At 42.7% G+C, this 16,594-nt stretch overlaps 1 protein-coding gene across 4 annotated transcripts in view; it reads right to left on the reverse strand.

The window, feature by feature from the left end:
* LOC116830448 (radial spoke head 10 homolog B2) overlaps positions 1-16,582 on the reverse strand; it is a 48,558-nt gene extending 31,976 nt beyond the window's left edge. For 3 of the 4 annotated variants that reach the window (XM_032789930.2, XM_032789933.2, XM_075069231.1), the window contains exons 1-9: positions 14,751-15,052; positions 13,482-13,845; positions 12,588-12,663; positions 11,927-11,995; positions 11,254-11,427; positions 6,230-6,315; positions 4,964-5,084; positions 1,938-2,114; positions 1,008-1,149 (exon numbers count right to left, since the gene is read on the reverse strand). In XM_032789930.2, the coding sequence (XP_032645821.2) occupies positions 1,008-1,149; positions 1,938-2,114; positions 4,964-5,084; positions 6,230-6,315; positions 11,254-11,427; positions 11,927-11,995; positions 12,588-12,663; positions 13,482-13,738 (1,102 nt within the window). In that variant the 5' untranslated portion in view covers positions 13,739-13,845; positions 14,751-15,052. Of the gene's footprint in view, positions 1-1,007; positions 1,150-1,937; positions 2,115-4,963; positions 5,085-6,229; positions 6,316-11,253; positions 11,428-11,926; positions 11,996-12,587; positions 12,664-13,481; positions 13,846-14,750; positions 15,053-16,411 lie in introns of those variants that run through there. The other variant, XM_075069233.1, reaches the window with a different exon arrangement.
* Positions 16,583-16,594: the final 12 nt, after the last annotated feature.

Genomic DNA, 16,594 nt, shown 5'->3' on the forward strand with positions numbered 1-16,594 from the left:
TACATATACAAGAACAGCCTTCAGGAGATATATCCGAATCTTTGCATTTGCATCAGAATTCTTCTGACCACACCAGTTACTGCCACTGGTGCTGAAAGGAGCTTCAGCAGAATGGAACTGATCAAGAATATCCTGCGCTCAACCATGAGAGATGACAGGCTTTCTGTGCTTGCAGTTATCTCAGTCGAAAACAAGATTGCCAGATCTCTGGACTATGATGGATTGATTAACTAATTTGCGGAGAACAAGGCTCGAAAGAAGCACTTTGCGTAAATACGGAATACATGTACACTGTAGGCCTACGTATACATAATATGAACCCTGTATATTGTATAAAATAAATACCGCATTCCAGTTTCCGCATTGTAAGGGGCCCTGGACATATGTTCGGAGGGGGCCATGTTCTTTGTTGCTACGGCCCTGATAGCTATGCTAAGCTCTGGTGTAGACAGCGGCTAAGTCAATGGAAGAATGCTTTCACTGACAGTTGAGGAGGTAGATTAACAACTACAGCAACAGAAAACTCCCTACCAGCCCTGTAGGAAGGATTTACATGACAGAGCTACAGTGGCATAGCTACGGCACCACAGCTGTGCTGGCTACAGATAAGCCTTACTTTTCTATTTCTAAACTGAGCAGCCAGCCAAGTAGGACTTTTATATGAGGAATGATAACATAAGAGCTTTGCTATTTCCTGTCACCACTGACTGGGCTGGCGCAAAGGAACTTAGAGAAACTAAAGCAACAGGAAATCAATTGCCATTTATGGTGTTAAATTTTAATTCTTTTATGAACACATTATGATTTAAAACTGCAATTTCCTGTGAAACCTTGCATTAGTAATTAAAATTCCTCATTTATCTATCAATGAACCTTCATAGGGAAATGTGTATGACTCTTCAGTGAACACAGAACAGTCTCACACAATAAATGTGTAAGTTTTATAAAATGTGAACTAACTGACTAGAAATTATGTACTTTCCCCACCATCGCTTCAAACTGCTCACCAGTGCCAAAGGGACTTTGTGTACGAATGCCACTCAGATCCTGCATATTCATTGCATCCACTTGAAAAGCTGGGTACTCTGCTATTTGATCATTGATAAACTCCCCTTCATAAATACGCCCATTCTTGAAGACAAATCTCCCCTGAGGGGTGGACAAGAGGGTGAGAGTAAGGGGAAGGGGGAGAGAGAGAGAGAGCGAGAGCGAGAGAGAGGCTTTTTTGTTTCATGTTGATGTAAATGTGCACATTTAGTAAAAGATCATTAGAAAAGAAATATGTTTGCAAGCACTTGGATTTCCTTCTGATCTAAATCAGTTTTAAACTGCAATATATAGACAGTGCAAAGTGAAGGATGATACTTATCTGCATGTGTAAATTACTTTGAGATCAACCAATGAAAATCTGCTGCTGTGCTATATAAGTGCTAAAATGTTTTACTCTGAAACATCTGAGGAATAAGGATCTTTTCACTATGCTTCAAACGGTTTACAATTTTTCAACATACTTTAACAGTCTGTCCCCATATCACCATAGCTGGAGATGGAAACAACCTATTAGCTAGAGTCCACCCCTGTGAGAAGGTGCATCAGACATTAAAAGTGACCTTAGCCAGAAGGCCAACAGAAGGCAACGGTCATTTATCAGCCAAAAGGCTGATAATGTCAGACACATCTATTACACTGAAAAGCCTTATGCTAAAATACATTTTACCATATGCAAGAGATGCTCCTCCACTTGAAACTTATCCAGTGAGGTCTGTAGAAGGGCTCCTATCAATTTCATTGGGCATGGAGATCAATGTGTGCATTCCAATACATTAAGGAAAACATGGTTTTCCTTACAGATACCTAGACATTTGCTATACAGAGCAGACCGAGCCCTAATTGGATTTTTATCTTTTTTTCCCCCCCAATCACTTGCCGATACTTACAATGCCATGTTTTTTATTGAAAACCCATTCTCCATCATACATTGCTCCACTGGCATAGAAGAACCTTCCACGTCCATGACGATCACCATTTACAAAATCCCCTACATATTCATTCCTCAAAGGATACTGAGACCCAGGAATTCTCTTCAGAAACCAGGAGTGGGTACCATACCCATGCTGAAAAAAACCAAGCAATTACAAGTACTTTCTAAAGAGCTACTATTGGTGCAGATCTAAATTCATACAAAGGAATGGAACTACCTAGACTTTTTCTTTTGTTTTGTTTTAGGGTTACCGTTACTAATTCAGCTAAATGGGCTTCATTTAGCCCCAGGTTACCTTAGCTCCTACCATGTAACTCAGGACATGAAGTCCACCAGGAGGCATGGTAGCAGCATTCCAAAGATGAACTAATTCAACACATCCTCCAGGCAGCCTTCACTGGCTGGTCTCCTATAGAAAATGGGCCCCAGTTTAGAGATGTCATTCCTTGGTCTGTGTGTCCTGCCAAGCATCCAAGAGCTGTGCTGCTCTTGAGGCTAAACTCCCTGCCCATTTTACATGGGGGTGAGGAGGAAGCAGCTCACCCCCACGCTCACCCCAACAAAATGATGGGGGAAGACTCAGAGAGGGGAATCTAATGGATTTTTACACCAACCCCAGCCTGCTTCCATGGGTTCTTTCACAGGAGAGGACACTGGGGAGCTAGATCTTCAGGTCACCACTCAGACCAGGTGATATTTTCACTTTTAACTGTCTTAAAATACTGAACGTATATACTAAGCTATAAGAATTAACAAAGTGAGGTCTATATTAGTGTAAGCAGAGTCAGGATGAGCTGTACCCTGACATCTGGTGGTGAAGTATGGGAAGTGTGGAAAGAATGTCTGGAATGCGAAATCTCAAATATTTGCATAGGCACGCCTACCCCATCCCAGACTGCCGAGCTGTGGGACTGCTTTGTGACAGAAATGACTCAACCTCAGTTGGGTGGTACTTGCTAGACAAGGGACATGGGTTCCAAAACCCTGTGAAGAGAGAGAGGTTGGGGACAGGTATTTGTGCCTGGTGGTGCAGGCTCCTTGTGGAGCTAGAAGCACCAGTTGCACCCCCTCCTCTCTCCACTGTGGAATGTCAGAGTTGATTTTTTATTCCCTTAAGACTCTAGATACAGGTTGCTGAGCTGAACTCACTTTGGGCTAATGGTGCAATAGCACTGGGCTTCCCTACTATGTGCTGAGATCACTAAGAGCTGAAATCACAAAAGAGCTGAAATTACTGAGCTGGGAGCACTGAGTACTGTGCTAACTAGTGGGGGAGCCTGAAGCTATACTGTGGAACAGAGCAGCTGGCAGAGTGGAGCAGTTTATGGGGATGGCTGGAGCGGACCACAGGACAGCTGGTGGAGTGGAGCGGCTGGCAGAGCGGAGTAGCTGTGGGGCGTGTGGAGCAGCCCACAGAGCGAGCGGAGCCGAGCAGTTTGCTGGGACAACTGGAGCAGCTCACGAGGCAGCTGGTAGAGCGGAGCAGTTTGTGAGGACGGCCGGAGGAGCAGAGTGGAGCGGCTGGTAAGGCGGAGCAGTTCGTGGAGAAGGCGGAAGCAGAACCCACGGAGAGGCAGGGCAGTTGGCCCTGGACCACGTAAGGTGCCCCTTTCACCCAGGCTGGGGGGAGGGACCTCTACAGATAGACTCTTGAATTCTGGGGTGGCATTGACCAGAGACTTTTGGGTTGTTGGACTTTGGAGTGATTGGACTTAAGACCCTAAGGGGGAAAGGACATTGCCAAATGTACTTGGGGGGGTGGTTATGGTTTGTGTTATAACTCTGTTTGTGGTGTTTCTCCAATGGGATGCCACATTGATTCCTTCCTTTATTAAAAAGATTTCGCTACACTCAGACTCCGTGCTTGCGAGAGGGGAAGTATTGCCTCCTAGAGGCGCCCAGGAGGGTATGGTATGTAAGTGTCCCAGGTCACTGGGTGGGGGCTCGAGCCGGTTATGCCTTGTGTTATTGAAACGGAACCCCTGGATACTGAACCTGGCCCTTGTTGCTGCCAACTCAGAGGGGCAGAAGGGTTACATTAGCATAAATAAAATCAACTATGCAAATGACCTGTATATGTAAACAGTTTTATTTTCACTGAAGTTTACATGAAATATAAAACCTGTTTCTATATAATTTACTGGGGAGTGAGGAGAAACATCACTGGGTAGACTGGTCCTGTAAGAGTTAGGCTCAGACTCACCTTGCCAGCTGCCTCCCCAACATAATAGGCTTTAAGACTAATAAAATGGAGTCTACTCAGCTCAGTTCAGGAAGGGAGACAGACCTGCAGGGAGTAAGAAGACCCCTGAAAGGGACCCAGGGTCAGGGGAAAGGACTTAGAAGGGTGAACTTCACACCAGCCAGATGGAGAGGCAGGAGCAGAAGTCTCCCAAGGAAGAGGTTTGAGGAAACATCAGGCAGCAGAAACTAGGTTTCGGGAAAGAAAAGTTGAATCCAGCCTAAGGAAATGTAGAGTCAGAGAAAAATGTGTTTTAAGTTGATACTTTAACTATGATGTTGTTTTTATAAACCAGACCCCAGTAAGGGGCGTTATCTGATTTCTGAATGGCTGGGTCCAGTTTTAGGGAAACCCAAGAAGGGGGAACTGAGGTAGTGGCAGGGTCCAGTGCTGGAATGGGTAAGGCTCCCCCCTTACATCAACCCTAAGCTTTCACTCTAAAGCCTCCTTCTAAATATTCTGCAGCCAAAAAGATTTAATTTTTATTATGGGAAGGATTTATATTTTCCTTTGGTTGGTGTGTAAAATTAAGTTACCTTTTCATAAAAACAAGTCAGCAGCATGATTTAATATTGGACTTTTGCTAGTTATAACTAATAACATGAAAAGAAATGTATGAGTAAAACATTCCTGTATCTACCATTAGCAGACTCATACTGAGCTTCTTTACTCCTGTATGAATCGATGCATCTAATCTTACCGGTGTAAGAGTCAGGTATTGAATTAAAGTGAGGCAGTACCTGTATGCCATTTACCCACTGTCCAGTATACTCCTGGTTAGTCGTCAGCCATCTCATCCTTCCTTCCCCATGACGCACATTTTTTTCCCATTGACCTTCATAGATATTTCCAGATTTATAACTACAAGAAACCAAATGAATAAGGAAGTTAATTACTCAGCTATCATATACACTAACAAGGTACAATGGCAGTTAGGTGCCTAAATCCACCAATTTATAAGAAGAGTTACATCTTGTTGCTCGGGAAAAAACAGTAATACTGGGATAGATTTACAATGTTGACACTACTACATTCTGATTTTTCCTTTGTTTATGACTGCAATATATACTACCTAAAGGAAAACATTCCCAGTTGACTACATTTAATAATAAATATCAATTATAATATATTAGGACTCCAATAATTCAAAGGTCATTCAGGGCATCTGGCTTAGCAGACTTTGAAAACTGGGCTCAGCGTGTATCTTTTGAAGTCAAATTCCAACATATAAAAAACTAGGGACTGACATCCTGCTTTGTTGGCATGTCTTGAGAAAGCTAACCTGCTGCCTGTAACTGGAGAAGGTGTCCAGAAGGTTTAGAAGGCAGTGCTCTGGATCAGCTAACAGAGTACAGATGTAAAAAATGTAAACATTCCTGACCAACTTCCCCTATTATCAATTTATCCACATCGGCATTTGTGTGGTGAAGTTTGACGTCAGTGCATGAAGACTTCACATTCTGTCAAACCTCAGAAGATAGTACTAAAAATCTCAGTAATCCTATAATTTGTCTGAGGATAGCATGCCATAAACAATCAACCAAAACACCCTCTCATGCACAATCCCACAAAAGAATTCATTTGTTTGTGAGGGAGGAATGAGGGGTGTTACCATGGAATCAAGAAGAATTCTTTTAAAGAGATGTTTCTGTTTATTGCTGCCAGTCTTTGATTGTTTTATCTTTAGTTGTTTTCTTTGTAGGAATGAAGAAGAAAAAAAAGGCTTACCCAAGTAAAAATTAAAGCCATATACTAGGCCTGGTTCTTCACTGTTCTAGCACCTTCCATAGCCATTTACTCCTGTGCAAAGAAGGGCAAGGTAAATATAGAATTCTACCGTTCTGAGTTGCTAGCATTTTCACCCCTTTGTATATCTCTGAATGACTACACAAACTGCAAGGCAGTAGAGAATCAGGCCCAGTACATGGAACAAAGGATTAGACTGTGTGAGCCAAATAAATATAAATTAATTCTGAAGATGTGCTGAACAAACACGTTATACCTACCATCTTATCCCCCAGCCATCTTTGATGTTGTTTACCCAGTCACCTTCATACCAGGAAGTACCTTCCCGATTATAATAAATGGTACCCTGAAACAAAGAGTATGAGCGGTTTAATTAATCAATACTTAAATATTCACATAAATTTTTTCAGGTAAAATTATATACCATGGATACAGACAAGTAGGAACTTGGGTGGACTTCATCTCACCCCAAAGTTTAAGGATTGGATTAAGAAAGAAAAAGCAGAGTTTGAAATAAGCAGCTTGTTTTTCCTCTCTTTATTAAAAGTGGACAAATTTAGTTATGGTACAAAACTACTCGAAGTGATATTCAAGAGCTATAATTTTATTATTGTTTAATTCTAGCTCTCCTGAAATAAAAAGTTGTCATCACCCCTGTATATGCCAAATATACCAATTATCACTTGTATTCAACCATTCTCTCAGCAGTCGCTAAGAAAAAAAGACTCAATTTATGTTAAAAGCAACCAAAAGTCCAAAATTTAAAAAAAATGATATCCTGTTATTTTCACCAACACTAGCTACATGCTAAGAGAGACCAAGCATTAAGGTGTTAAAAAATGTTAAAAATTACATTTAGCCAAACAATGCTAAGTGGCCTCAGACCCTTTGGAAATGCTTTCATCAATCTATTCTACTCTACATAGGTGCTTATACTGCACTAATCACCATAGTATGGGAGCACCTTTCAGTAATGCATCAGGTGATATGCATGACACTGGTTATGTTTGTTCTTTCCTCTTCACCCCACCTGGAGAAGCATTTTAAGTGAAGTGTTTTATTTTGGTAGTTTTTTTTTTTTTTTTTAACATGTGTTGCTATGATTTATGTTAAAGAAGGCAAGGTCAAAGAAACGCGTATACTTGGAGTGCAATGATGATCCTTAGTTCCTGGGGGAGTTCATTCCACAGCTACTAAGAAAGTTCTGTCTCCCACACAGACAAGATCTACTCTTACTACAAAGAGTTCCACTGTGCTAGGAGAGATTGTGGCCAGCATCCCAGAGCTTTAGGCATTCTTTAAATATCCTGGGCTAAGGCCATGGAGCACCTTAAAGATAAGGACCAAGACCTTGAATCTAAATCAAAATTTTGTGGAAAGCCAATGTAGAAAGTGGAGGACAGGTCTGATGTGCTTTCAGTGACCTATGTTGTAGAGTTTCCTAGGTGCTGAAAACTTCATGCCCAGGTTTGTCACACTGCTGTAGTCCAGCTGAGAAGTGAGTAAGGCATGAATAACTGAGGTCAGGTCATCATCTGCCAGTATGGGATGGAGTCTCCTAGCCATTGGAGATGATAGATAGCACTACTTGCAGATAGCAGTTATGTGAGAGTGCAGCATCAGCAAGTAATCCAAAAGTATTCCTAGACTACAGACCAAACTGACTGTTTGTGGGTGTGTATCTTCAACCAAAGGAGATTACACCATGGCTACAGGCTCTTCCAAATGCTTTCCTCTACCCATCAGCATCACTTGTCTTGCTTGGGTTCAGCTTCAGCTGGCTGTTCTTCATGAGTTGAAGGCCATCTTGGTGGTAGTGTTGTAGCTGTATGTGGTGAAGACTAGGTAGAGCTGTGTGTCATCTAGATATTGCTGGCACTTGAGTTCCTGACATCTGACCGCTTCACCTAGTGATTGCATGTAGATGTTGAAAAGGACTGTAGAGAGAGAAAAGATTCTTCTGGGACTCCACAAGCGAGTGGACTAGTGGGTGGAGGTGCAGTTTCCCCATCACTACAAAAGTTTGAGTCTTCCAGGGAAAACTCAAACCATATCAGCACATTACCCTGGGCCCCTGCAACCTCTCTCAGGTGAGACAGCAGAACCTCATGGTCTGTTGACTGTTGCAGACAGGCCCAAGAGGATGAGAATGGACATCTGTCCTCTGTCTACTGACAGGAGGAGATCATTCATCAGTGCCACTAAAGCGGTTTGAGTTCCATATGCTGGCCTGAATCCTGAATCTGTTATAGCTGTGACTTAACTAAATCTGGAAATAAGGCATGAATTTTTACAGTGAGGGCAATTAACCACTGGAACAATTTATCAGAGTTGGGGTGGATTCTACATCACTGGCAATTTTTAAGTCAAAGTTGCATGTTTTTCTAAAATATCTGCTCTAGTTCAAACAGGAATTATTTCAATGAAGTTGTATGGCCCATGTTATGCAGAAGGTTAGACTAAACGATCATTGTGGTCCCTTCTGACCTCAGAATCTATTAACGACAGTAAGCAGACTGAGATAAAGCAGCAGTACTGTTGGTGTCACTAAGCATAACCCTAAGTAACTCGGGAGGGTGGAAGGCCACAAGGGTATGGAGCCTTCCGGGTTTTAGGCCTCAGCAAACAAGAGTCCTTCCATGTTTAAACTTTAATCGACCTAAAAGGCCAGGTGTAACAGCCGTTATCAGTTGCAACAGTTCTAACTGTCTAAAGCAGAAATAATGATGCCTGTGCACCTTTAGCAGAAGGACAAGATAACTTGCAGAAGGAAAACTTACTAACGAGCTGCCGCGGCCAAGATTACTTAATGCACCTGCGCTTACGTAACTGCTACAGGGGGATGAAGGAGGAGGAGGAGAGAGGGGAAGAAAGAAGAAAGAGAAAAAAAAAAACTTATAAAAAGGGAAAAGCCACTTGTATTAGGTGTGCTGGATCTGAGGCATGCTAAGTCTCCCAGCACCACTTTGAGATCTCAAATAAACTGGCTTGCTTCTCCACCTCGGTGTGTTTATTGGCGCTAAGCACTCCAGGCACGGACCACTGTTGCTCGCCTTGGGCATTCTTCTGTGCCTGCAACAGTACTCTGACTCATCTAGAGTTCCACTTTAACTACTAGAGCCAGTTCTGCAATGGCATCCTTCAGAAGGCATAGAACACAACTGGGATGCTGCCCTAATTGTTCTGTTCTCTTCCTCTGGACAGTTCTCTCAGTGTCATTTCTTCTTCCAGATGGTGTTTCTGGTCTGCTCAGTTGTCTGCAATAAGTACTTTTAACAACAGATCTCAAATGTATCCCAGAATCCTTTGTACCAGTTACAGACGTGCTTCAAATGAGGCAACATAACAAATGTCAAAAAGGATTCTGAGACACAGCTGATAAAGATTCCCACTGCTCATGACTGAGCAGAAACAAGGACAACATTCTGGAGGGCTGAATAAATATATAGTAAAATGTAGTCCTTACAGAGCTTTACATACTTCAAACGCTTTACAAACATCCACTAATACTGTACTTTCTGAGGGTGTTACAACAGCGTAACTCCTCACTTATAAAGTCATCCTGGTTAACACTGTTTCGTTGTTACGTTGCTGATCAGTTAGGAAACATGCCCGTTTAAAGTTGTGCAATGCTCCCTTCTAACATCGTTTGGCAGCTGCCTGCTTTTTCCACTGCTTGGAGGAAGAGCAGCCCATTGCAGCTAGCTGGTGGGGGCTTGGAACCAGGGTGGACCAGCAGACTCGCTATAAGCTCCCTGCTCCCCTAAGCTCTCTGTGCAGCAGCTGTCCAGCAGGCTAGCAATTGCAGCTGTCCCTCCCCCCACTGCCATGTGCTGCTCCTGCCCTCTGCCTTGGAGCTGCTCCCTGAGACTCCTGCTTGCTGGGGGGAATGTGGGGGGCTAATGTCAGGGTGTCCCCCTCCCCCCTGCACCCCACCTTCCATAGAGCAGGGGGGACACATGACAGGGCTCAGGACAGAGGGAGCTTGCTGGCAGCAGCAGTTGCGTTCTCAGCAAGCGGATCTAATTAACAAGGCTGTGTACTTAGAGGGGAAGCGTGCATCTCTCTCACACACACCGTGTGTCTCTCTGTCTGCGATGCTCTCTCCCCTTCCTTCACTCCTGGTGCCTTGTAGAGAGTTAACCCTTGAGGGCTCAGTCAATTGCTAGTTCATCATTTAGCAGTAAGGTATTCCCTGGAAAATATCCTACCCTCTGACTCCTCCACCTCAACCAAGCTTCACAATCATCATCACTGTGTACCAGTATTAAATTGTCTAAAACTTATACTGTCTCTGTCTCTCTGTGTGTGTAGTATATATATAATATAGTCTTTTGTCTGGTGAAAGAAAAAATTCCCTGGAACCTAACCCCCTCATTTACATTAATTCTTATGGGGAAATTGGATTCACTTGACATTGGTTTGCTAATGCCGCATTTTTCAGGAACATAACTACATAACTACAATATTAACTATACGATTATGATAGAGCAAAAACTCCATGACCATACAGAAGTGAGCGTCCAGATTGGCCCATTGGTGACCATCTAGAGGAGCCTGTGCTACTCAAGTGCCTTTTAGAGATGATGCACAAGGGCCTACATTTTCAAAAGTGACCAGTGATTTTGGGTACCTCAATTTATTGGTGTCCAACTTGAAACATCTTAAAGAGGCCTGATTTTCAGAAAACACTGAGAACCCACCTCTTACAATGAGCCCCAATTTAAGTTGGGCATACAAAATCACTAGCTTTTTTGAAAATTTAGGCCTGCATGCTAATCCCACAGTACTTAGACTAAAGACTTAACTATTGTCATAATTATTATTAGCATACTTAGGCTACTATCTTCAGCACATTTGGGGAGCAAAATTTGGCTAACTGCTCTTTCAGCAAAGTATTTTGTGCCATTATTGCCAATATTTATGAAACAGCCTCTGGTTCTTCGCCTCTTGATCAGCTTGGTCATCATCTAACTAGAGCTTCCTAAAAGGGCACGTAACATACATATTTACTAGTTAATTTTAAGGCAGAAAGTTGGGGTGTTCACACAATGCATCCCTTTTAACAGAAAAGGTCTTGCCTCACCAGGACCATTCATTTTAATTAACATACGCTACATCAGATATATTTCATTAGGATAATTCATAGTTTATGTACCAGTTGAGTCCCACCTAAATCCCCCACATAAATGATGCAGAAGCCCTGTGCTAACCCTCTTTATTGACTTTCATCCCAGATGTCACTGGTCCAGATGATAAGTTCATCAGTGCGTTTCTTACTTACCTTTCCATGTCTTTTGCCTTCACACCATTGGCCAATGTATGAAACTGGATGGGTGCCACACTTGTAAATGCCAAAGCCATGTCTAACTCCATTCTTCACCTCTCCTTCATACATGCTGCCATCAGGCCATGTGTAACTGCCATTATACATCTGCACATTCTTAACAAAATTCCCCTAGGATATTAAATTATAAATTGATTACTCTCTCAAGTGAGACAGTAGTATACTCATTACTCCTCCTGGCTGTAAGGGAGATGAGAGTAAACATTTGCGGGAGACAGTATGTAGGGTATGGGCTAAGCTGTCCTGAAGGAAGGGCCCTAGAAGCAGCCAAGCCCAAGGAGAAGTTCTGAGTTGCACAGTATGTTATCTTATTGTTGATTTGTTTGTAAAAAAGCCAAACCGCAGGAAGGAGGCAAGTTTGGATTTTAAAGTGCATGCACTGTGTTTGTAGAGCAAGCTGGGAAAGGCACCTGTTATCAGTGCACAAACAGGAAAAAACACAACTAACTCTAGTTACATTTTGTGTGTTCTTTAAATTTAATACACAGCCACTACAGTAAGTTTGCTATTGCCACCTGCAATCATCTAACCTACATGCTTTCCTATAATTTGCTTGTATAGATTGTAATCAGCTGTATGATACTTTAAAATTATTTACATTGCACTTTACCTCATACTTCACTCCATCAGCCCATGTATAAGTCCCGTGTCCATGCATGAGTCCTTCAGAAAACATGCCCTTCAAAATAATACACATTCTATTGTTTTTATTCCTTTATCACAACTTAGGTCTATAGCTATTAAGTAGTTTGAGGAGAGGTAACATGTTTTAATTAACTCCCCTCTAACTATCAGCACTAAAAGAACTAAGTTTTGAATATCAGCAGTCCTTAGAAACTACAGAATCCACTATTCAATACACACAAAATTTAGATGTGCAGTTCCCAATTAAGTCAAAGGGAGTAGCAGCATGTCCTCCTCCAGGGGAAGAATTTTTCCATTACATTTTGGGGATATTTACACAGCAAGCAGCAGCAAGCCTCCAATCCTGAGTCAACAGACTCAGGCTCACAGGGCTTGTGCTACCACACTAAAAATAGCTGTGTAGACCTTGTAGCTCAGGCTGGAACTCAGGCACTGAAGCCCATGCAAACCCCACTCCCTAGACTTCAGCACTTGAGCTGCAATGCCTATGCAGCTACTTTTAGCACCATAGCACAAGCCCAAGTCTGTTGACCCAGGCTTGGAGCCTTGTTGCCACAGGCTGTGAAGTTGTACCCTAAGTGCCTTATCAAAGATGTACCCATAAACAGAATGCTGTATATACTCACTCTGTATAAATTTCCTCCCTGAAAATATGCTATACCTTCTCCATCATATAATCCATGGACTTTTTCTCCTTCATAGCTATAAAGAAAACAAACTAACGATGAAATAATCAAATCCCTAGAAGTAAACCAGAAACAACAGAAGTTAAAAAATAATGACTATTACTTTCCAACAAAAGCCAAATTACATTGTTAGCATCTGTTAAGTTCCATTCTGGAAGAGGTGGGGTGAAAGCATATACTGTATTTTGCTACTGGGTGGAACATCAGGCTTGCTCCCATTTCAAGACCAAAGTACTGGCAGGAAGTAGGCACCCCCCTGCACATTATGCACCTCACTCTAAATGTTAAGCAGTACCAAGTATTATGCAATTACACTAGTGTATTCACTTTATATAGAAAACTACATGTACACTTCAAGTGAAATTAATTTTACGCAAATAAAGTAAGGAGAATCAGGCTTTATGGAGGGGAAGCAAGATTCTAGAGCCAGGGCACAGGGCTGCAATACAGCTCTCCATCCACAATAAGCACTACTATTATGGAGTATTAAGGCCATTTGAACTCTGATCATATGGGCCCATCCCCATTGGCACCCTCTTTTCAGTAACTTGCCAACATCCCTTGCACAGCCAGTCTGCTGGTGTTCTACTACACCATGGGTCTTAAATGGAGCAGACAACTTTGTGCGCACACACACATTCTAGTTACCACTACCCTGTCTTGCAGTGCATTTGTGTCTGATGTCTATCTGCCTTTTAGACTGTAAACTCCACAAGACAGGAGCTATGTCCATGAGTATGTTTTGCACAATACCAAGCACACCGCAGGTACTTAAATAGTAAATCCTTAGCTAGTGGATGTGTTTTTAACTAAACTGACATGTTTTTAACATACTTTTCTATAATAAGTTGAGTTAGAATAGGCTCCTCATAATACTGAGCTGCTTCTTGGATCAGAGGTTCTTCCATCTCTTTTGATTCTTCTTGGGATTCTAAAGGCCTTGCTTGTGCTTCCTCTGCTTGATTCAATGATGTCTGGACATATGACAGCTGCACTGAAGAACTACCTTCAAATGAAGTATCAGGTGGAGGAGGAGGGGCAGGTGTTAACTTCTCTGTTTTTTTGCCATCTTTCTTCTTATCTTTAGCCATTGCCACTGAATTGCCTCAAAGCTTTGTTTTTCTGAACAAAAGGCTTTAGCTTCTTTTGCCTATTTTTTACATCAGAGGTTTAGTTTTCAGAATCTGAACTCATTTAACTGAAAAACAAAAAAAGCAAACATGATAAAAATCTGATTTCTCTCCCCTCATTGCCCCTAAAAACAATATTTTTAAAAGTTTTATTGCTGTATGGTCATTGCAACCATTTCCTAAAAGTATTTAAAGTAGAAGTGTTAAGATGTTTCATGAGCTTCTAGGGCAGTGGTTCTCAATCAGAGGTATACATACCCCTAGGGGTACACAGAATTCTTCCAGGGGGCACATCAACTCACCTAGGTATTTGCCTAGTTTTACAACAGGCTACATAAGAAGCACTAGCAAAGTCAGTACAAGCTAAAATTTTATACAATTACTTGTTTATACTGCTCTATATATTATATACTGAAATGTAAGTACAATAATTATATGGTAAAAATGAGAAAGTAAGCATTTTTAATAAGTGTGCTGTGACATATTTGTATTTTGATGTCCGATTGTGTAACCAACTGAACTGTAACTTGGGGTACACAAGACAAATCAGAAAGGTATACAGTAGTGCGGAAAGGTTGAGAACCACTGTTCTAGGGAAATGAGGGTGGCAGGAATGCACTAGATTCCATTCATAGTTTTGGGGAAAATAATGGGTTACAGATTCACCTGATACCTGTAACACCCAACATGACAGTTTCTGGAAATAAGGTAATGCCACATATTTGTGACTGCAAAGGATTATGTGAAAAATCACAGAACAATGTGGTTGTCTAGAATCGTGACTCCTACTGTTTTGTGGTTAAATCTTCATGGCTGATTATTCCTGATTCTGTAAGGCAGTGATATTAAATGCTCTATTAGGTAGCAATGATTATGGGGCAATTAAAAACAAACTCATTAAACCCCCAGGGGTATCTGGTTAAAGCAAATGTAAAATTATATTAGTTCAAAAGATGGTGGAAAATTTACAAACCTCCCGCAAACCCAAGCTGCGGTTCTGTTGCAACTAGCAGGGTGTGGAGATTCCTGAGACTAATTTCTCCAAGCTAGAAAACTTCTCTAGAAGGAGATGGCAATTTACCCCCGACTCCTCAGCTACATTTGCAAAGACACCTGAGGCGATTGTATCATCACTGGATTCTCTATCCCCCAGCACCCACAACAAACCGGGCAGAAAAATCGATATGGGATGCCTAGGACCAGTTGCGCCCGAGGGTCTCCGGCGGGCGCGTTCAGCAGCCCCCAGGACGGCTGGCCGGGCAGCACGAAGCTCCTGGCTCCGTCGCCCACCACGCAGAGGGAAGCCAGGACCCCCTGCTCGGTCCCCAGGGTTCCGGCCAACGCCCGGGGCCTCCTCTATCCAAAGAGGAGGGTGGCGAGGACGGGCTGTTTCTGGGCCCGTCTCTCTGGCTCCTGCCACAGCGTTCTACGCCCGGAGTCAGTAACCATAGTAACCGGCGGCAGGGCAGAAAGCCACTCACTCGTCTTCTTAAAGGGACCGCCGCCAATTTCCCTCCCCTCAAGTAATGGGCTAGACGACCCCCTCCGGCAGGCGGGGCGCGGCTCCGGCTTTGCTGTGCGCGCCTGCAGCAGCCCCGGCCTGCAGCTGGAATGGCCCCCCCCGCACCTGACCCGCCGCCTCTGGCTCCCAGTGGCAGTAACGCTCATGGCAGATTCAGAGACACGTTTTTTCTACCCCAGGGACTGCAGCACAGCTGGTGCCAGGCAGGCACGAGGGAAGGTATTTTTCTTCTAGTAGCCCAGACCCAGCGTTTCCTTTTGGTTTCTTTGCACCACCATGATGGTTTTAGCTTATTTCTGCAATACACGAGGTTCTACAGTAAAGAAAGCTGGCTCTAAAGCCTCAGCCTGCCTTTTGGAAGACGTTTGGATACTTAGCAGCTGTTCAGCACTTACCCAAATAAGCTCAGAGTACTTTATTCATGGTACAGCATCATGCCTACATCACATACAGGGAAACTAAGGAACAGAGGCAGATTTAAGTAGATTCTGCCCAACTTCGCACAATTCAATAACATAGCCAGGAAGAGAATGCACATCTTCTACCTTGCACTTCCACATGCTATTCCAGGGGTAGGCAACCTATGGTACTCATGCCAAAGGCGGCACACAAGCTGATTTTCAGGGGCACTCACCTGCCTGGGTCCTGGCCACTGGTCCAGGGGAGCTCTGTATTTTAATTTAGTTTTAAATGAAGCTTCTTAACATTTTTAAAACCTTATTTACTTTACATACAACTATAGTTATGTATTATAGACTTACAGAAAGAGACCTAAAAATGTTAAAATGTATTACTAGCATGCGAAATCTTAAATCAGAGTGAATAAATGAAGACTCGGCCCACCACTTCTGAAAGGTTGCCGACCCCTGTGCTAATCCATTAGCAAAGACAAAAGCAAGTTGCAAACACCCTCCTCTAAAAATAGCATGTAAACACAAGGATGTTAAACAAAAATACACTTTTCTTGGTTCCACCAAGGTCAGAGTTTTGTCACTAACTTTCAATAAGCCCAGGATTTTACCTCCTGGTGCCAAAGTAACCAATATAATAACTGCTTTGTTTCTACAGTGAAAGAAGCTCCTAATTTGAAGATGGCCTTCCTCATTCCTTACCATTGGTGGTGGGGGGGGGTCAGATGATTGCTTGCTTTCATTCTCAGAAAAGGAATCTTTTCTTGAAAGAATGTTTATGGAGTAAGGCTCAGTAAGATGCTGTTTAAGAGGCAGAGGTGGATGTCAGAGGTACACAATTCTTTCATCCTCTCCTTAACACGAGTGTTTAATGTTTAGTAGTGA

Source organism: Chelonoidis abingdonii, chromosome 9 (assembly GCF_003597395.2).
Source record: "Chelonoidis abingdonii isolate Lonesome George chromosome 9, CheloAbing_2.0, whole genome shotgun sequence".
Taxonomy (NCBI): Eukaryota; Metazoa; Chordata; order Testudines; family Testudinidae; genus Chelonoidis; species Chelonoidis abingdonii.